The sequence below is a fragment of the Typha angustifolia genome, chromosome 7 (assembly GCF_048772165.1).
Source record: "Typha angustifolia cultivar Huaian chromosome 7, ASM4877216v1, whole genome shotgun sequence".
NCBI lineage: Eukaryota > Viridiplantae > Streptophyta > Magnoliopsida > Poales > Typhaceae > Typha > Typha angustifolia.
Genome location: NC_133245.1, coordinates 5550515 through 5570106, shown reverse-complemented (window position 1 = coordinate 5570106; position 19592 = coordinate 5550515). Strand labels below are relative to the sequence as shown.

Sequence of the window (19592 nt, the reverse complement as noted above, 5' to 3'; positions counted from 1 at the left end):
TCCCTCTCCACAAAGCTCATCATCAAGTCATCAAAACTCCTCTAAAGCCTCATTTGGGAGCTAAAGCTAAACCAAATCCCATGGGCAACCTCAAGAACATTGCAGTTGCCTTTCTTGTTTCCCTCCCTTCCATCTTCTTCTACCTCTCCTTCCTCCACCACCACGAGAAGCCGCAGCAGCAGCAAACTGCAACTTCCCAGCTCTGGTCATGGTGCTACCACCACCCTCTCCTCCTCGCCAATCTCCTCTTTTTCGCCAACGTCGACGTCCTCTTCTGGCTCGTTGGCATTCTCCAATCCAACAATTGGGTACCCTTCATTCTTCCTTGATTTGTACTAAAGGTGCACCCTTTCTTGTTAAATTCCATATATGCGATCTGGGTTGTGCTTGCAGTTGATAGATTTGTACTGGACCGTGATCCCCGTGATGCTGGTACACTACTACGCGACCCATCCGATGGCGAAGGCGGACGCGGTGAGGTCGATGGTGGCGATCGTGCTTACTTGGGTGTGGAGCATTAGGCTTACCCACAATTACTTCAGGAGGGAGAAGTGGGAGTGGGGCGCCAGAGAGGATTGGAGGTTTAATGAGATGAGAAAGGAGTATGGGAAGCATTGGTGGTGGATTTCCTTCTTCGCTGTCTACCTCTCCCAGCAGGTAATCACCACAAACCCGTCCTCTTTGTGATTAACCGTTTATAAATCGGGATTTGAGTATTTAATTGTTTTTACTCATTTTATGTTGATCTCTTGTTCTTTGTAATGTACTAGAATTGTTCGACGAAATGCCTATATGAATGGAAATACCGTCTTAAGAGGACAAAGTTTTGTTATTGTATAACCTGTAAATGAGAAAATCTAAAAGATCAAACTTTTAGTGCACGCACTTAATTAAAATCATAAACAAAGAGAGTCAGATCTTAATGTAAACAAGAAATCTCTCACAAGATCAAGCTCTTAATGTACCAGTCTTAACAGTGTCTCTATCTTAGAACTCCAACCATGAGCAACAAAGAGAGTCAGGTCTCTGAATTCTCTCACCCACCAGTTCAATTGAAGGTCTTTGGTGTCCTTCATTATGCTTCTGTTTAGATACTCTTTTAATGCTTCCATCTAGGTAGTCTATAGCTACTCAATTTGATAATGATTTCTTTTCCATTTCCCTTATGTTCCTAGGAAGTTACAGAGAAATAATCTTTAGATTGCAATGATAATCGATATATCTTTTGTCACTAAATAATTATTTTACCTACACTTTAATTGACAGCATTTGGCGATTTGTTCTAAATGTTGCTGCTACCAAAAGATTAGATGTTTAATTTGGACAAGCTAATTTGTTGGTTGCAGTTCATACTGTGAAGGCTTCTTCTTATTCTGATATTCTTTGTTTTTTCCCTCACATCTACAATTCATCGTAAGGCATCTGACATTCCTGGGTACATATTGTGGAGTACTATGCTAAACTAGCCTTTCTTCTTAAGTAGTGTATTAGAGTATATGAGCTCATCGTTTGTAGTTCAGGGAAGAAAATGACCAACAGTCTTAAGTGATATATAAGGCAATTGGAAACAGATCATCTGCTTTAGTAGCTGATATTAAGCAGATGCAAAATATGACAGTTGCATGGATAATTTCTCATGTAATTGACCATAAATGAGCGACCTCATGATTTGGACTCCAATTTCCTCATTTGCCTCTGAATTGTTGATTGCCATTTCAGCTGAAATCTATTAGCTTTGATTTTTTCTATCAAAGCAGGCATCCCTGACAAATATATCCAGAAAAGGAAAGGTTACACCTACCTACTGGTCTCCTGTTGCCGGTCGATCCTACTGCACTAGTACCCATAGGCATCATAGCAGAAAAGGCATCGTGGCTAGGAATATTATTCAATGATGCAAAAACTAGAAGTATAAGTTGCCTATATTCCTAAATTAAAGAACATGGAGAAAAAGAAAATTGGAATTAGAGACCTCTCACGATTTTTAATTTTAATTGCATTCAACTGCATCTGTGGAGGTCAGTTCAATTTGTTCCGATTTTGAGCTTATATTATTTGATATCTCATGACTTTTTCGCTTTATAGGTATTTCTCATTGGCATATGCCTGCCAATGTATGCTATTCACTCAAGTGACACTCCATGGGGTACATGGGACATCATCGCTGCGATTGCTTGCATAACTGGAATCATCATGGCCTACTTTGCAGATACCCAGCTCCATGACTTTGTGAACAGAAATGCAACATTAAAGGAACTCGGCGCACCGCTGGTGCCAAACCTTGACAAAGGTCTGTGGCGATATTCCCGGCACCCGAACTACTTTGCGGAGCAGCTATGGTGGTGGGGTTTGTTCCTCTTTGCTTGGAACGTGGGTCAAGGATGGATGTGCATTGGCCCACTTGTGAATAGTTTGTGTCTGGCCTATGTCACAGTGCTGGTTGAGAGGCGCATGCTGAAGCAAGAATACAGATCTGAAGCCTACACGCAGTACCAGAAGACTACATCCGTGTGGATCCCTTGGTTCAAGAGGGATATTCCAGGAACAAAACAGAAAAGCATCTAAGGATCTCTGTCATTTGTTTGTCCATTCTTCCAGTTCTTTGCTGTTTTCTTTTGCTTGGAATGTCACTCAGTTATCCAAGTCCTGTTCTTGCATAATTCTCTCTGTATTTTAATTTTTATCAACTCTAAAATTGATCACCATATGTTCCAGTGTATGAACCATTATTTTTTGTTGTAGAATCTTGAGATCTAACATTTGTTTTGCAACATGCAGAGGCAGGAAAGATATTTTCCATACATCCAGTGGTTGTTCTGCGTAGTGCGACATGTATGATGAGCATTACATTCAAATACTATAGGATGCATGGGCAAATCTTGCAAGGATTTCATTTGCCTCAGTGACAATATTATCAAAGAATTGTTAGAAAACTAGTTTGACCCAAAAACTTAAATTGTTAGATTTATCATTTACGTGGTTTTATATTTCATATTCTTCCAAGAATTAGCCTTCATTCTTATTCATCTGAAGCTCATCAAAGTTTTGCACTCTACTGTCAGCTCACCAGAGGTTGGTCAACAACCTCCTTCCCAGTAACAAGCTTGGCAGCTTCGTCATTCACCTCACCTTCTGCCTTGGTTACGCCATCCTCCTCTGGCTTCGCGGGCTCCGTCTTCAGCTCGCCGATCCCAGTAGCTACCTCTTCGCCGGTCCCGGAGGTAGGGGAGTTGTCTTCATCTACCTTTGGCGTGGAGACGTCGATCAAGGGCTCCTCAACGTTTTGGGTCTTGACAAGTATATGATGGTAGTCATTATACAATACTGATCTATTTACATAATAACTTAAAATTTTTGAGATTAGGATCTTAATTTAGGAGAGAGAATTATTAGGAATCAAATTCCAAACCCCGCTGTCTTAATTCAAGACTAGAGAAAAACTTTTATACGTACTGAAGAAACCAAACAGATAAAATAAAATCAAAATTTAGAAAATTTACGTAGGCACTCTTCTTTTTCTTTATTTTGTAGTATATTTCTTTGGGTTCTTTGCGTGTATACCTTAAAAAAAAATCCCTTATTTACTTTTATGCCCTTGATATTTGCATGTGTACCCCCTTAAAAATATATATGTTACTCAGATTACTTTTCAAGTTAAGTTTTAATAATTTAATAGGAAAAAATAAAAATGTCCTTAATTAAGAAAAACTTATGAAATCTAGAATAAGGATAGTTTCATCTTTTTTATATCTTAATCATTTAAGTTTTAATTGTTAGTTAATTCCAAGAGGGTATCCATGCAAAAAATAAAGGTTTTAAAGGGTTTATATGCAAAAAAAATTGTGTTTTTGAAGGGTATATATATATATATATACAAATATCAAATTTGGAGGGTATAGAAGTAATTTGAAATTTTTGAAAGGTATGTATGCAAAAAATCTGTAAGGGAGAAAATTGTTGGTCAATAAAATAGTAAATATTTAGAGAGACGTTAGTTCTCACCTCTGTAGGGGGGGTATCATCACCGTGGTGGATATTCGAGGTCAGCTCATGGGTGGCCGGGATCTCTGCCGGAGGGGCCTCGGGATTCGGGCCAGCCGCTTCGTTCGGTCTGCTTGCACAGCCCCCCATTTAAGCTTGGCCCTTAATTTGCCTCAATGGGAAGAAGGAGTAATGGCGATAAATTAGAGGTCCTCATGGCCATGGGAGCATTATATAGAGGGCTTGAAGGGTGAGGAGGCAGAGGAGGAGGTTGCAAAGCTGCAGTCTAATTTTGGAGGGGGAGTTGGTGGTCTCCATTAAATGATGAATTGCCGTCTAGATTTTCTCTTTAATTTAACACTTTCCACTTATTATTATTATTATTATTATTATTATTATTATTATTATTATTATTATTATTATTATTATTATTATTATTATTATTATTATATCTTTGAGGTATTCATAATTCAATTCTTTATTTTTATTTATGATTTTTGTATCACACTGTGTCTAAATAGAAACATCTCATTAGGGACACTAAATTTATCTTCTAAATTTTCAAATTACTCTTGTATTTCTTTTTCACTTTCATTTAACTTTTCAAATACCCTGGCCAAAATTAAATAATCCTACAAAATCCCAGCTTTTCAACATTTTTCTTAAGGGCATTTAAGTAAATTTGATTAGTGTGGGTTTAAAATTATAGGAAAAAAGAAATGGTCAAGTTGCTCAAAACTAGTGGTGTTAATCATAAATGAGGTATTCATAATTTCTCAATTATAAAATATTTGAGCACATTTATTCTTTCACATAAGATTTAGTCATTCCTTCTCTCCTTTCTCATTGCCAAAGAAGGTGCTGACGCTAATGAAAATGATAACAACCTTAATTCTCATCCTACTTATGTGTTTTGAATCGGAGAAGATCTCATCACAAGGGTGATTGTTTACAACTCGAGCTCAGCTCAGGTTCGGTTCAGACTTTGCTCGAATATGATTGAGCCGAACCTAAACAATATCTAAGGCTCGAAATGAGCCAAGCCTAAACAAACTCTGAGGCTCAAAATTCATGTCGACCAAAGCATGAGCAGCACAGGTTCAAATAGTTTACACTAGGTAAAAAGTTGAAATATTGTTTTTTAGGTATGCACTGCATATCTATTTACTCCTACTGCACTTATATTTACTAGTTGTGCTTGTTAATATATATATATATATATATATATATAAGCATTACATATATTTGAGAAAGATATTGCATATATATAGATGCATGCATTGCAAACGTAACATTGACACTTTTCTTATTTATTGTCGGGTGGTTTAGCCCATCCATCCTATCAATTGACTATAAGGATATTTGCTTGCATTCACATAAGATAAAAGGCAATTTTCATTTCTTATTCTATTTTTAGCTCACATTTAATTTGAATTGTACATTATATTGATTATATCACTATTAAAGGAAGTTGGGCTAGCTTGCCATAGTTCAATTGCTGAATTTTGCTAGCTCTAACTCAATTCAAGCTAAAAAAGCTTAGCTCAACTTGATTCATCCTTGATAAGGCTTCAGCTCAAGTCAACTACTCAATGAGAGGGTTGAGGACTAGGTATCGATGAGGTGGTGGAGGATGTAAAAGGCCTCGACATCGTCCCCAGTCTCAAGTTTTGCATAGACGAGGGATTGGAGGGCATCAGTGTTCTCGAGGTTAAAGTCAAGAAGATAGGAGATAAGAAGTTATTTGAATTCATCTTCATTTCAATCTCACCGAAAGAATCAAACCTTTCCTCTATTGTCGATAAGGAAGGAAGCAAAGAGTTTTGCCCTCACCGTCAGTGAAATCTCGCCAAATAATAGAGCAGCTGAGCGGTGGCAAGGATTAAGGCTCCACGTGGGCTTTTTTGACGGCCCTACAACCAAACACTCGATTTCCCTAAATTAGATTAGATGTACAATTTTAATAGTAAAAATTAGAATAACTAACTAATTTCACGGTGAAACTTTCACTTAACCGGCAACCAAACGCCACTACTACTGTGGTGGCCTCAATCTAAAACCTCTAACCCGAACCCGCCTATTCAGCGGATCAAACACTATCGGGTTAACGGGTCCGATTATATCCGCCAGAACTGTAATATTATAAAAAGAATTACCAGTCCATTAGGGTTTCCTCCTTCCTCTTCTCCCATCTCCCATGTCCGCCGACTTCTTCCCGGTGGAGGAGATGAAGACGATCCGGTCCTCGGAGACGATGGAGATACCGGAAGGGGTGACGGTAAGCGTGCGGGCGAAGGAGGTGGAGGTGGAGGGCCCCCGGGGTAAGCTAACCCGGAGCTTCAAGCACCTCAACCTCGACTTCGAACTCACCGACGGCGGACGGAAGCTCAAGGTAGAGGCCTGGTTCGGGTCGCGACGCACCATGGCTGCGATCCGAACCGCCATCTCGCACGTGCAGAACCTCATCACAGGGGTCACCAAGGGGTTCCGGTACAAGATGCGCTTCGTGTACGCGCACTTCCCCATCAATGCGAGCATCACCAATGGCAACACCGCCATCGAGATCAGGAACTTCCTCGGCGAGAAGAAGGTTAGATTTTGATTAGATTCTATTGTTTTATTTACTCTGCATTATGGGATGTTGGATATAATTTTTGTGATGTTTCTTCGGGAATGTTATGTGCATTTTATATATTTAATTTGTTGCATCTTATAATTTTAGTTTCTATTTATATTTCTGCACATATATTTGAAGCTAATAAAGAAATGTGAATCTTTTATGAAATTACTTGAGTTCTTAATTAGGTCTTATCACTTTTAACTTTCTTTGAGCAAATTTGAGACTCACCTATTGTAATATGTTGCCTTCTAGTTCTTATCATATATTTCTTCTAATGTTAGTGGGTATGTTGGGAGACTTTTAATCATTTTGATATTTAACCAATTTAAAAACTACAAATTATCGAAATTAGTTGGTTACACATTTAATCTTCTGGCCACTAAATTTACCGGGATTGTTTGGTATTGACTAGCTATCGAACTCTGAAATAATCTGAAGTATGCTAGAAGTATATGATCTGTGAAGTCTCAGAAATGAATGGAAGTCGTCTTCGAACTTTCATGTCATCCATTCTACTTTTTGCTACTGTCCCGCAGTTGTGCAATAGTCATGAGTAATTCATTATATCAAAGCTGTATAATGTTCTTTTACTTTTCTTCCTACTGATATGTCCCATGATTCCAAAATCCATCAGAGTTTTCATGCCAAAATTTACTGCCCTTGTTTCTTGTTTTGTACTGAAATGTTGATCCTTGTAGTTTTGATCTTTGTTGTCTAAATGGAAGCATCTTAGAGATGTAAGTGATATCTAGCAATATTAAAGCAATTCAAAGTTTGAATTTACATCCACTGTTGCAGGTGCGGAAGGTGGGTATGCTTGATGGTGTCGCAATTGTTCGATCAGAAAAGGTGAAGGATGAGCTGATCCTTGATGGCAATGATGTTGAACTTGTATCACGTTCTGCAGCCTTAATCAACCAGGTCGGGGAAATGTCTATTTTACAACAGTGAATCTGCTAAATTATATGTCCTCCCTATTGTTTTTCATAAGCAAAGGATTTGTTTGGTTTTCACATTGATGAACAATTCTGTTTTGTGGTAACAGAAATGCCATGTGAAGAACAAGGATATACGGAAGTTTTTGGATGGTATTTATGTCAGCGAAAGGGGGACGATGACAGATGAATAGTAAGAAGTTGGCCAAATTTGCATAACCCTAGTTGTGGGGTGATTGGGTAATCTATTACTGTGTTCAGCTTGCAATCTTGGAGAGGATTGGGAATGAAATAGTAGATCTAAAATTTGGGTAGTGTTTAAGGGTTAATCTGATGTATTTTTCCTCTTGTGTTATCGTAGCTTTGGCAGTTTATGATTAGTCTTCAAAGTTCAAGAAATGTAGCTGTGGAGACTCTCTTTTTCCTCTGATACTTCCTTCAGGTGTAAACCATTAAAGAAACGAAAACCGTACTCTTTGCTTCCAAAGATTTTGCTTTCAGTACTCTGTTGTTCCAGATTGGTACTTGTGGCATGGCTAAAATTGTATAAATTTCCTGCCATCCAGGCCCAAATTTAGAACTAGATGCTTTCTTTTTTCTTGTCAGTTGGAATTGCTGTGCTAGAAAGTGAGCAACAGATGCATAATTTCTCCAGCTCCATTGGACTTACACATAAACTGAAGATTGCATATAATTGATCTCCAACAGGTGGGTTACATTTCATCATCTACTCATGAAGTTGCTTTAATGAAGAGGAAAATCTAGTGAGAGCGCATATGGTGGCAAAGTCTTATTTAATTTTTAATTTTGAAGGTAGTGTACACTGACTAACAGTAGACACCGACGCTTAGTTTGGTATAAGATAAACCCACATTATGGACAGTGGCACCATCAATATTAAATCATAAATCATAGCCTGGAATTTTGAAAGTCTTAAGAAACTCTATATATCTAAAATCTATCCTTCAACCCAAATAGGACGTCTAGCAAAGCCACCATGCTCTCGGCAATGGCTGTGCTGTTTAGGCACATCTAGGAAAACAGAATTAACATTGTGTTTAATCAAGTAAGAGAGAACCAACACATAATATGGGTGAGAATGTAGGCCCTAGCCCAAAGTTCGCAACCACATGCCACCTCAAACTTAACACTGACGGTTCATTTTTAGGCCCCAATGAGCCAGGGATGCGCTCCCTGATTGGGGTCGGCAGTCGTTGCGAAAACTTTTAGTTGTCGCTCTCGGCTAAGACCACAGCGCTCAAGGATGGTTGATGGCGATCAGGCACATGAGTATTTCACATCTGAAAATTGAGTCAGACTCTAAATTGCTCATTAAAATCATCATCGACGACTTGCAAACATCTTGGACAGTATCAAGCTTAATTGACGATTGTTTGCTTATCTCTTGTATTCCTTTTTGTAAAATTAAGTTTAATATCTTTAGAAGCAAAGTAAGTCGCTGACTGGCTCGCACTCTTGAGGAGAAATGTTATATATGGCTGCACCTGGATCAGGTCTTACCCTGATCCCCTAGGGCACCTTTTGTACTCTGACTTCATGGGGGGTCCCTCACCTCATGCCACTTAATTAACAGATCACCTATCTTCCATATAAAAAATAATAATAACAATAATAATAATAAAAGAAAAAGAACCTATCCTTCAGTTTGGGGCTCTCTTGAAGCAACTCCAATCGGGCTCTAAATTCTAAATTTGGAACCCGGTTGAACTCCAATGGGGTTCTAAACCTAGCTCCAAATTTGGAGCTAGGAATAGTGGGAGCTAGGAATAGTGGGGCTCCAAATTTGGAGCCCCACCATGAAAATGGAGCCGGGCTCCATTTGTCATATCAACTTTTTGAAAATAACAAAATTACCCAATAATTATTATATTCAATAATTTTAATTTTATTTCTATCATTTATTAAATAATTTAGTTAGTTAAATTAAGTATATAATTAATTTTATTATTCGGTTTTTGACAAAAAATAATACCATTGAAAAGGTCAGACCTTTAAAATGAGTTCAATATTAAATTATTTTTGAGTTAATTTAAAATTTAAAAATTTTATTATTTTTAAAAATGAGTCTAATATTAAATTATTTTTAAGGTAATTTAATTTTTAAATTTTTAATTATTTATAAAAATGAGTTTAATATTAAATTATTTTTAAGGTAATTTAAATTTTAAATTTATTATTATTTATAAAAATAAGTCTAATATTAAATTATTTTTAAGGTAACTTAAATTTAAATTTTTTTTATTATTTATAAAAATGAGTCTAATAAATTATGTATCCTAAAATATACTTACTCAAAATTATCCCCAATATAAATATTAAAAATTAAAATAAATTAGATAAGAAATACATCAAACATGAAGGCGTTTAATTAAAAATTAGTAATTTAAAATTACTTCTGAAACTATTGAATATTAGTCTTATTTTGAATAATGTAGCAAATAGGTAGGCCACTGTAGCATAACAGGCGGGCTTAGTTGCGGGCCAAACGGGCGGACTTTCGGGCCGGGTCGGGCGGGCAAAGCAGCCCGTGCCGCCCATGGGTAGTTCGGGCTCGGGCCGGGCCGGGCACGGGCGGGCTGAGCCATTTGATCATGTCTAGTTGGACTGCACCGGACTCTTGCTCCAATTTTGGCAAAGATTCTAAATATGGAGCAAGCGTTGGAGATGCTCTTAGGCGCCGGTGCCAAATTAGTTTACTTGTTCTAACAATCGCAACACACACACTGCTTAATGATATCACCCTGGTCAGGTTGGAATTCCATTTGGATTTTGTCTATCTTTCCTAAAATCAAGGTTTTTTTTGGTTTGGAAAGTCTGGTAAGGTAAAATATTAACTGGAGATCTACTATATTATCTTCACCTTGGGGCGATTCTATTTGTCCCATTTGACATCTTAAAATATGAGCTTTCGTCGAGAACAAATTTAACGTTACATTTCTGGATGAACATTCTTGGGAGAGTAGCAATCTGAGTTTTTGTATATGGTGGTGGGCTATCTAGTTTATAAGGGACTCCTTAGTGTGGTCATTGTCATAGTTCATTGGTGCCTATGAAAGCGTAGAAATAATGTCTGGTTTAATAATGGGAAAAAAACCTTGCTCTAAGGTATATAATTAGGATCTTTGCCTTGCTCTTGTATACTACTATTTAGAAGCAAAAAAATGTCACAAAACCCACTACACTTTATCCCACCATCCATTTGGAATTATGCCTTTTTAGGTGAATCAAGTACAACACCTATTCACAACACAGATAGGTGTTTTAAAAGATCGATTAAGATACTAACCAATTCTAATAGAGTTGGTAAATACTTTGTTTATGACCAAGGAGGCCATGAGTTTAATTTCAATCTCAAATAATATTATACCTAAAGTACTTGGTTTTGAGTCTTATACTAGACAGCTAAAAGCTCGATAGCACTTTATACCTAAATACTTTTGTATCTAGGGAAGATTGTAAGTGGAGTCGATTTTAATGATAGTTCCCTACTTGTAGGTACCAAAATTACTGCTCTTGGCTCTCGGCAATTGAAACCATGGCAACTTAATCGTGCTCAAGACAATGGAAAAGTTAGTTGTGCAGCATGTCTGGATTGAGATCGACTCCCTAATTCTGAACAAAATGTTTAATGGCGCTCTTCAGCATACCTAGAGCATTGATCTAATTATTTCTAACATTCTACACCTACTACAAAATTATTTTTCCTATCATATCACTTACACCTATCGTAAAAGCAATACAATGGCAGATTGGCTTGCAGATCTACCAGTTGGCCACGGATAGGCTTTTTTTTATCCCTGACAATTAGTTTTTAATCAATGGTTTAGTTTTTCTTCTTTTTTTTTCAAAAGAAAATATATATATGTATCCTTTAAAATATCCTCGAGGCATTGTGTTCATCACTGTTCGAATTTTTAGTGGGGTCATCAACAGTCATAGCTCAAACGTTGTCGAGATGAAGAATTGACCTTCCAAAATCTCCCAGATAATCAAATTTTACTTTGATTGGAGGTCTTGTAACAATTTAGCACTCGATCTGATATAGATGGTCACCATTGAGTTTTCGCATCATGAGCAACTAGTATAGCATCTGGTTCTAGACATGCCAAACAGTATTGGCATTTCCTTCCAATAGAATCACATACTTTTCCATCATCCCACTTGCCATCTCATTTGTCTAATTAATATGAGCTCTACAGTTGGCTATCTAATGCTTCAGTGAATCAGAACTCCACCACCTTAGGGCCATAGTTTTGCAAAGCAAGCATCTGAGCATCATCAAAATCCAAAGCATCTAATCTTCCATTTCTTTTCCATATTTATAGAGGATACAGTTATCAAACAATGAGAAGAACCATCCTGAGCTGAGGAGATGAGCTCTATGAAAGCTTGTGCTCCTTACATTGGAATGGTCATAATACAACTAGCTTATGGTGGTTCAAATATTCTAAGCAAGCTTGCATTGGAGCAAGGATTAAGTTTCCCCGTCTTCATCGTATACCGGCATCTCATTGCAATGATCATCTTCACTCCTGTAGCTTTATTGCTTGAAAGGTTTGGAGAAGTCTTTCATTGTACTTTGATCAGTAATGGCTGATACACATAATATTTCCTCTTGATGTAGGAAACAGAGACCTTCCATCTCATCCTCCATCGTTGCAAAGATCTTCCTTCTGGCATTGTTTGGGATCACAATTCATCAGAATGTTTTCTATGCTGGACTTGATTGCACTTCTGCAACAGTGGCAAGCGCGTTAAGCAACATCATTCCGGCTCTAACTTTCATTCTAGCAGTTCTATTGAAGTCAGTCCTACAAAAAGTTCAGACTCCTTTGGAGATTTTTTTATTAAAAAAAAAAGAAATAGTAGACATTGGACTCATTGATCTGAAAGTTTTTAGCATCACGATCCACATCTCTGCATGATAAGGAACTTATCCAAGATGGCCATATCAATGTCTTAATCTGTTGCTATTCTTTGTCAGGATGGAGAAGGTCAGGATAAAGAGCACCATAGGGAAGGCCAAGCTGCTAGGCACTATCTGTTGCATCGGTGGGGCTCTCATCTTTACATTTTGGAAAGGACATCTCCTCATGGGTTTTGTTAGGGAGCCTTTGATTGCACTACATAGCAAAGGTCCTGGCCATGGGACAGTGCATGGTGAAGAGGATTGGATCAAAGGCTCTCTTCTTATCCTAACCAGCCATATTGCTTTCAGTGCTTGGCTTATCCTTCAGGTCATGAAACATATATCTTATAAACTTTAGATGCTTATTTCTGACAATTAGATCCTGGGATTCAGCTTTTCTTAAGTTAACATTAGCATTTTGTGATTGCCATCAAACAGATGATATGAATTGAAGTAAAAGTCTTTTGTCTGTTAGTCAAGCATCAATAGTTATTCTATCCACCTTGGATATCTTACCTTTAGTTAGAGTCTTAGAGATAATTTATACTTGCAGGCTGTGGTGTTTGAGGTTTACCCTGCCAAATTGTCCATGAATGCAATGCTTTGCTTCTTTGCGTCACTTCAATCTTCAGCTGTTGCACTAATCTTTGAGAGAGATAAATCATCATGGCAGCTGGGATGGAACATACAACTCCTGACAATTATCTACTGTGTTAGTCCTCCTCTCCATTCTATGAAACAACCTCTACTAACTCAGCTTCCCAATGAGAAATACTTGTATTTCTTGGAAGTTACTTGGAATGAAGTGGTCATTCTAACTCATTTTAATGCACAGGCTACTGTGATTTCCTGCCTCTCATATTACCTGCAGACATTCTGCATTAGCGAAAGGGGCCCTGTCTTTGCTGCAATGTTCAATCCACTGCTACTAGTGATTGTTAGCATATTTTCGGCATTCTTCTTCGCAGAACGACTTCATATAGGCAGGTCAGATACAAAATATGGAAGAGCTCAACTTACTTCTGACTTATTTGCTTTGCATTTCTACTTTGTTTTCAAGAATATAATTCTCTCAGACTTCTTAATCTGATTTAAGGTTAGATGCAAAGTGGCTTCTAGGAATCCTCTTGGAGGTTTACCTTGGTACAATTCTGAAATGATCTTAGAGGTCATGAACTTTGATGTTAAGCTTATGACTGCGCTGATTTTATCTCCATCCAGCACTAGTAAATAGAAAACACTGTGAGAGATTTTCTTTTGTATAATTCTGGCTAAACACATGGTCTCTTTTCTAGATTATATGAACATAGAAGAACACAAGTATTTCTTAGTATTGACTTTGAGCAGGATGTGTCTAAAATTTTATAGCTGAATAAGATGAAGATCTTTGTATCTTACTATAATGGGGTAATAAAAGTTGCTTGTGTTTTGGGTTTCTGCACTATTTGCTCTCGATAAATCCTTCAAAGAGATTAACATTTCCTTTTCCTTTTGTTTTCTTTTTAAATTTTTTGTGCAGCTTGATTGGTGCATTCATTATAATTGCTGGACTCTATTGCTTCTTGTGGGGTAAAAGCAGAGAGATTGACAAGAAAATGAAGGAAATTGCGGAGACTTCTCTAGTGCAGAAACAAACATCAAGCAATGAATGTTAGATTACTCTGGATTAAGGGAAATGGGCAAGAAGAACACAAAAAAAAATAAGGGTATTTAGATCATTTTCTCTTGCCATCTCACACAATTGTAAGTGTTAAGTTTTATTTGTAGAAATATAATTGACAAATTGCATTTAAAAATATAACTTTTATTTATATATTATGTCTAAATTTTATGTATGAGCATATACCCAAATTAAAACAAATAAGATGTTTTAAGTGGAAGATTGATTTTTAAAGTCAAAGTATTTATAACAGTTTTAAAATCATTATTGAAGTGCTCAAACAGTGTCATGATGGTTAAAGTAGTATAAAAAAATACTAAGGGTATAGGAATAACTACTTTGTATTCAACAATCTACTTAGCCGTTCAAACGGACTATCAAGAGTTTGTACGGATTTTCCCGAGACAGAATAGGCATTGAATGGCTCTTACGAGCGTTCAAATTGATTTGAGCTTATCTCTAAGAGAATTTGAAAACCTATCAGGGGAAGTATTATATTGCTAGCTCCAGTAAGCAAGGCTGGTACAGATTGAGTTGTGGGAATCGGCAGATGATCTGTAAGTTTTTTGTTAATTACTATATGTTTTAGTGATTAGTTTCGATTTAAGTTTGAATTCGTAGTTTTCTACTCGGTTTAGAGTTTTTCCACGTAAAAACTTTTGTGTTTGCGATTATCTTCTTCACGCTTTAGTTTCTATATATTATTACTGATAACATATGATAAATTTTATCTTCTAAACATTTCTTATATTTTTCAATTGGTATAAGAGTATAATACTTAAGGATTCATGTAAGTTTCAGTTTTCTTAATAAGTACATCATTTTATTTGATACCTCAATAAAAGTGAAATCTAAAAAAAAGAAATAAAAAAATCTACAGATTAAAAGATCTCCAAATCTGGTAGGAATTTAAGCATGCTAAGGCCCACCATATTCTAGAGAAACCAATATTGGTCTTTATTGCTAGATTCTAATGGGAGCTCTATTAGAATTGATCTCCCCTGGGTGCAAATCATGAAACGGAAATGGCATGCGCTCTTCAAACAGGATATTGGAGGATCCCTGGATTGAAAGCAAACCCCTTCACCACTGCCCCATCTTTCTTGATGTGGCTGCTATTCCTAGCAATAGCTTGGTAAGCTCTCTTGGTTCTAGTTGCAGGTGAAACTCTCTATTGGTAGACTATATTTTACCTCCCTCCATTGCTCTTAAAATCAAGCAGAACTCCATTCCACTGCTGGCCTCTGATGATGGGTGGATTTGGAGTCTTAACACCACCTACCTCTCTTGCCTTCCATTCCACTGTCAGTCTGCAGTCTGGGGTAGCTACCAAAAGAAAGAAAAAAAAGACTTGTATTAAAACTATATATTCCATCATTTATACTGCAACAAAAACCCATCTCTATTGCCATGAAACCAATAATATCTCCTAAGTCACATTTGTGCTAATAAAGATATTCAAGCTATTGCTCTTTTTTCTTTATGAAAAGAAATCACTTTATAACTAAGATAAAGGGAAAAAAAACAATAATATTTGTTTACATTTGTATATGAATGAACCTTCTGATAGAGGCAAACCACTAAGATCATGGCCTAATATGACCATGTCTCATAAATCAAATAAAATCCTTCTTGCCATAAAATAAAGTTGAAACATCTCTAAAGAATCTCATGCATTTTATTAGTCAACTCAACTACAAAGTGGGTACTTCATGACAGAACTGTCCTTTGGCTCTCCAAATAGGAGGCAAAGTATTAATCTGTATTCATATTTTGAAGAGGCTGAGCAGAAAACAAAGTAGTTTACACTGGACAAGAAAATGTCCATCAGGAGATAGCTCATGCTATCTCAACTTTCTAATTTTTCTACTACACGTAGTATCTTATATCTCTCTCTTTATCTTTCTATCATCCAATGTGAGATTTATCTACCTAAGAATGTACAAACTTTACATCAACAAGCAAGCACACGTCTCTTTGTGCCGCTCTCAACAAGGGCTAGCAGACAGGCTGATCGCAAGGAATTCTAACAGGAGAGAATACTACAGTCAATGGTGCATGATCAGAAAGAGAGTAGTTCTCAGGCCACATCCCTTTCTCTACCTCTGGGGGAAAGAGAACAGCATCCTTCACATTGAATCCGAAAGCTTGCTGCCGCTCTTCACCTGTGTTGATCTCTTCATCACTTCCTTCTTCAAAGATCTCCTCAGGTTGCTCCAACAAAGGGCTCCAAATCCGCTGCTGCAGAAGACCAAAAATGATTCATTAAGCCATGAATTACTGTGACAAATCATGTCAAGGAAATGCGGTTATCTAAAGCTCAATATAGAGTTTTATAAATTGCCACATGGAATGTAAAATGAGAGCAAGGTTATTAAAGTAAGATGATATATATTGGAAAAGCAAATCAATGTATTTAGAAATAAAAACCAGCTTATATCACATATCTGGGTACTCAGGTGTAGAAAAACATTGCAGAATGGCTGGATACCTGAAATTCTTCATAATCCATGACACCATCTCCATCAATATCGGCTTGAATCCATAAATCCTCAGTCTCTTGCGAATTCAAGCCATTCGGATGGCCCGTTAAGCCTAACTGCAAATTTTATAAAAATATTTACAATCATATTCTTTTTGGAGCTATAGAGATCTAAAATGCTAAGTAAGCAACAAGACATACCTGGCAGAGTGCCTGACAGAAGCCTGAGTAAGTAACATAGTGGCCCGGACTGTCTGCCTTAAGGAATGCAAATGCATTATCCTCAGAAAGGGAAGCTGATCGAAGAAGATACTGAAACGAAAGAGTAAAATTTTATGTCAGGTCCAAGAGAACAATATTATTAAAGTCAGAGAAGCTAAAAGAGAAGGCCCAAGATTATGCACAAACAAAGAGACAGAACATGAAGTTTTCACAGCTGACATAAAATGTTTTATTACTAAAAAGAAAAATAGAAAAATAAATAAATTAGGACATCTTCAAATAAAATTAAGATACACAATAATACTCCTTAAAGATGAGGAAGATCTTCAGTTTAAAATCATATTTACAATTGTTATTGCTCAGAAAATAGCATCTTGAGGAAGATGAAAATAATTTAGATCAAATGCAAGAGTATGAGGGATACCTTAATTATTCCAAATACTGCTTCATTCCAGCTAGTTTTCAGGGGCTTTCTATGCTTATTGGGATTGAGGAGCCAGATAAAATCAACTCCACAAATGTTCCCTCTATGATTGCGATGACTAACCCACTGGAGAAAGGAGAAAGAAAGAAGTCAAAACATGTGTACACATAGTCACTGTAATTGGTTCATTGTTAAGCATCTGATAATTGTCACCTTGTGGGCGTCTGCATCACTATCAGTATATTGATGAGCTGTATCATATGATGACACAAATCCTTGGGACCTAAGGAACTTGTAAACATGCCCACGTTTACTTCCATTCCAATCACTGCAAAAATGAAAAAAAAATGGGTTATTTATCCCATCAGTATCAAAGTTGCTAGGAGAAAAGATACAAATATATCAAAGATAAACTTACCCGCAGAGTATGATAGGCATCGGGCTAAGCTTGTGTTCTTTCTGATAAGACTCTATATACTGGAGGATCTTGTAGACCTGTCAATCAGGAAGAAAAAACATAGTACAATGACAAGGAATCTCTATCACAGCATTAATAACAAATGATAAATAAAAGGGTAATTTGCATAATTGCATAATTGCCTGTAAGCATACTAAATCTACCTGCTGCAAACGAACTATACAAAGGCTAGAATCATGAGGAAACAACAGATGGGTATTCACAATGAGGATTTGTTGTTCAATACTGCTGCTTCGACTTTGCCAGAAGGGAACAATTGACTCAACATGTAACAGTTGAGCAACACGATCCCCAAAATCATTGAAGAGCAACTCTCGATAATTTATGACCCTAAAGTTGTCTCTATGTACAGCAGTCAGAAGACCTGTATAGAAGTAGTTTCATTCAATTATTAAATGTAAGCAGAAAATTGCAGGTACGAAGTATAGCAATTACACTTCAATCTTGTTATGTAATTACTGACAGGATTATCATTTAGTCATACGAAGGATCTAGATCTAAGAAATGAACCCATAATAGAGGAAAGTGTTTGTAATCTAGCATAAATTTCTGAGGGTTGCGGAGAACAATGCTAATCCAGATAAAATTTTCTCAAGTGCCTCCAAATAGAAGTTGTGAATGCATAGAGGCAGTAAACAATGATCATTTATATGTATGTCTGTAGTTTCATCCCTCATTTGAGACAGGACAAAGGTGTAAAACTTCGTCCTCAAGCTAGAGCAGAAAAAGTACATCCGAACCAAAATGGAAGAATTTATGCAGTTGGTTGAACTACTCATGACGATAAAAATCCTAGATGTGATTTCAGTAAAATAGAAATAAGAGCAGATCGTAGATACGATTTCTAGAGAATAGCAATAACAGCGAAGAAAATTTCGACAGGTTCTGAAAGCACAAGCACACTATGCCTTTACGCAAAATATCGAGTAGGAAAAATAGTATGTTTTTTTGCGTAAAACATTGGATTCTTGATGTAATGCAGATTGTGGTAAGTCATAAGACTCAAAAGAAGTTCCAAAACGTCAGGGAAATGAAAAGAATCGTACCATCACCACGATTATTCGTCCGTGCAAGCTTGAAACTGATATATCCAGCATCCCCCAGCCTCTTCTCATACATGTTAACAAGTTCATCATTCCCCAACCATACCTCCTAAACAAATTCAAAGAAATAAATAAAAACTACATCAGTAAATCGTCGAGCCAAAATCAAATCGATCACAGGAATCAATCCCAATCTCACCTGGAGGCAGATTATGGAGGAAAGATCCGCCAAAAGCCGATCGATGATGCTCTGATTTCTACTCAGCCAATACGCCCTGTACTGGCTCTCCCTACGGCTCTGATCCTACGACAAAACCAAAACCAAAACGAAACAAAGATGATCAATAGAAAACCCCAAAAAGCTACCACCTTTCGAGATCCCACGGAAAACCCATCTCCGAAAACGCGACAAACAACCAATCCCACAGACTCAAATCTCCACTCGACCCCTCACCTCCTTATCGAGCCGCTTGTAGATGGGCGCGAGAATGTTGAAGGTGGTACACGAGACACACCCTTCGGAGCCCCTCATGGCGCCGTAACCGAACCCCCTCTTCTTCTTTCGCTGCTGCGGCTTGGGCTCCGGCGCCAATCCATCGCTCCGCTCCTTCTTCTGCATTGCGATTCTTAATCCAATCACAAGGAACAAAAACCCAATAAAAATCTATATAGAAACGACGAAGAAGACTACACCACCAATTACCATGTAGACGCGATATGAGGAGATGGAGAAGACAACGCCAGAGAGTTAATATGCAAACGGCGAATAAAGCGATGATATATTTGCTGTCGGATTAAAATTGGAGGAGATGCCTCC

The 19592-nt window shown here is 37.2% G+C and overlaps 5 protein-coding genes across 9 annotated transcripts; 3 read left to right on the top strand and 2 right to left on the bottom strand.

The window, feature by feature from the left end:
- Positions 1-2806, top strand: LOC140763199 (uncharacterized protein C594.04c). Its single transcript, XM_073101283.1, has 3 exons — positions 1-308; positions 394-657; positions 2086-2806. The coding sequence occupies exons 1-3, from the start codon at positions 81-83 to the stop codon at positions 2563-2565; spliced, it is 972 nt and encodes a 323-aa protein (XP_072957384.1). The 5' UTR covers positions 1-80; the 3' UTR covers positions 2566-2806.
- A 25-nt stretch (positions 2807-2831) lies between these two features.
- Positions 2832-4148, bottom strand: LOC140763200 (uncharacterized). Its single transcript, XM_073101284.1, has 2 exons — positions 4003-4148; positions 2832-3289 (listed from the first exon to the last, which is right to left on the bottom strand). The coding sequence occupies exons 1-2, from the start codon at positions 4129-4131 to the stop codon at positions 3059-3061; spliced, it is 360 nt and encodes a 119-aa protein (XP_072957385.1). The 5' UTR covers positions 4132-4148; the 3' UTR covers positions 2832-3058.
- Positions 4149-6140: 1992 nt separating this feature from the next.
- LOC140762848 (large ribosomal subunit protein uL6-like) lies at positions 6141-8039 on the top strand. The gene is made up of 3 exons (XM_073100817.1): positions 6141-6571; positions 7400-7522; positions 7647-8039. Exons 1-3 carry the CDS (start codon positions 6179-6181, stop codon positions 7728-7730), a joined length of 600 nt encoding a protein of 199 aa, XP_072956918.1. The 5' UTR covers positions 6141-6178; the 3' UTR covers positions 7731-8039.
- Positions 8040-11820: 3781 nt separating this feature from the next.
- Positions 11821-15731, top strand: LOC140763702 (WAT1-related protein At5g64700-like). 2 transcript variants are annotated; one of them, XR_012104875.1, is made up of 7 exons: positions 11821-12111; positions 12182-12361; positions 12542-12794; positions 13020-13178; positions 13302-13453; positions 13986-14209; positions 14400-15731. XR_012104875.1 is itself a non-coding variant. In XM_073102008.1 (6 exons), exons 1-6 carry the CDS (start codon positions 11930-11932, stop codon positions 14119-14121), a joined length of 1062 nt encoding a protein of 353 aa, XP_072958109.1. In that variant the 5' UTR covers positions 11821-11929; the 3' UTR covers positions 14122-14277. The 2 variants fall into 2 exon arrangements, 1 of the variants encoding a protein (XP_072958109.1); XM_073102008.1 differs by lacking the exon at positions 14400-15731 and having other exon boundaries at positions 13986-14277.
- Positions 15732-15848: 117 nt separating this feature from the next.
- Positions 15849-19592, bottom strand: LOC140763701 (uncharacterized calcium-binding protein At1g02270-like). 4 transcript variants are annotated; one of them, XM_073102005.1, is made up of 11 exons: positions 19479-19592; positions 19230-19388; positions 18975-19079; positions 18779-18884; positions 17876-18096; positions 17673-17749; positions 17468-17582; positions 17255-17380; positions 16810-16920; positions 16618-16725; positions 15849-16367 (listed from the first exon to the last, which is right to left on the bottom strand). In XM_073102005.1, the coding sequence occupies exons 1-11, from the start codon at positions 19479-19481 to the stop codon at positions 16125-16127; spliced, it is 1374 nt and encodes a 457-aa protein (XP_072958106.1). In that variant the 5' UTR covers positions 19482-19592; the 3' UTR covers positions 15849-16124. The 4 variants fall into 4 exon arrangements, with proteins under 4 accessions (XP_072958106.1, XP_072958107.1, XP_072958108.1 ...); XM_073102006.1 differs by having other exon boundaries at positions 15849-16364; positions 19230-19401; positions 19479-19549; XM_073102007.1 differs by having other exon boundaries at positions 18975-19073; positions 19230-19401; positions 19479-19547.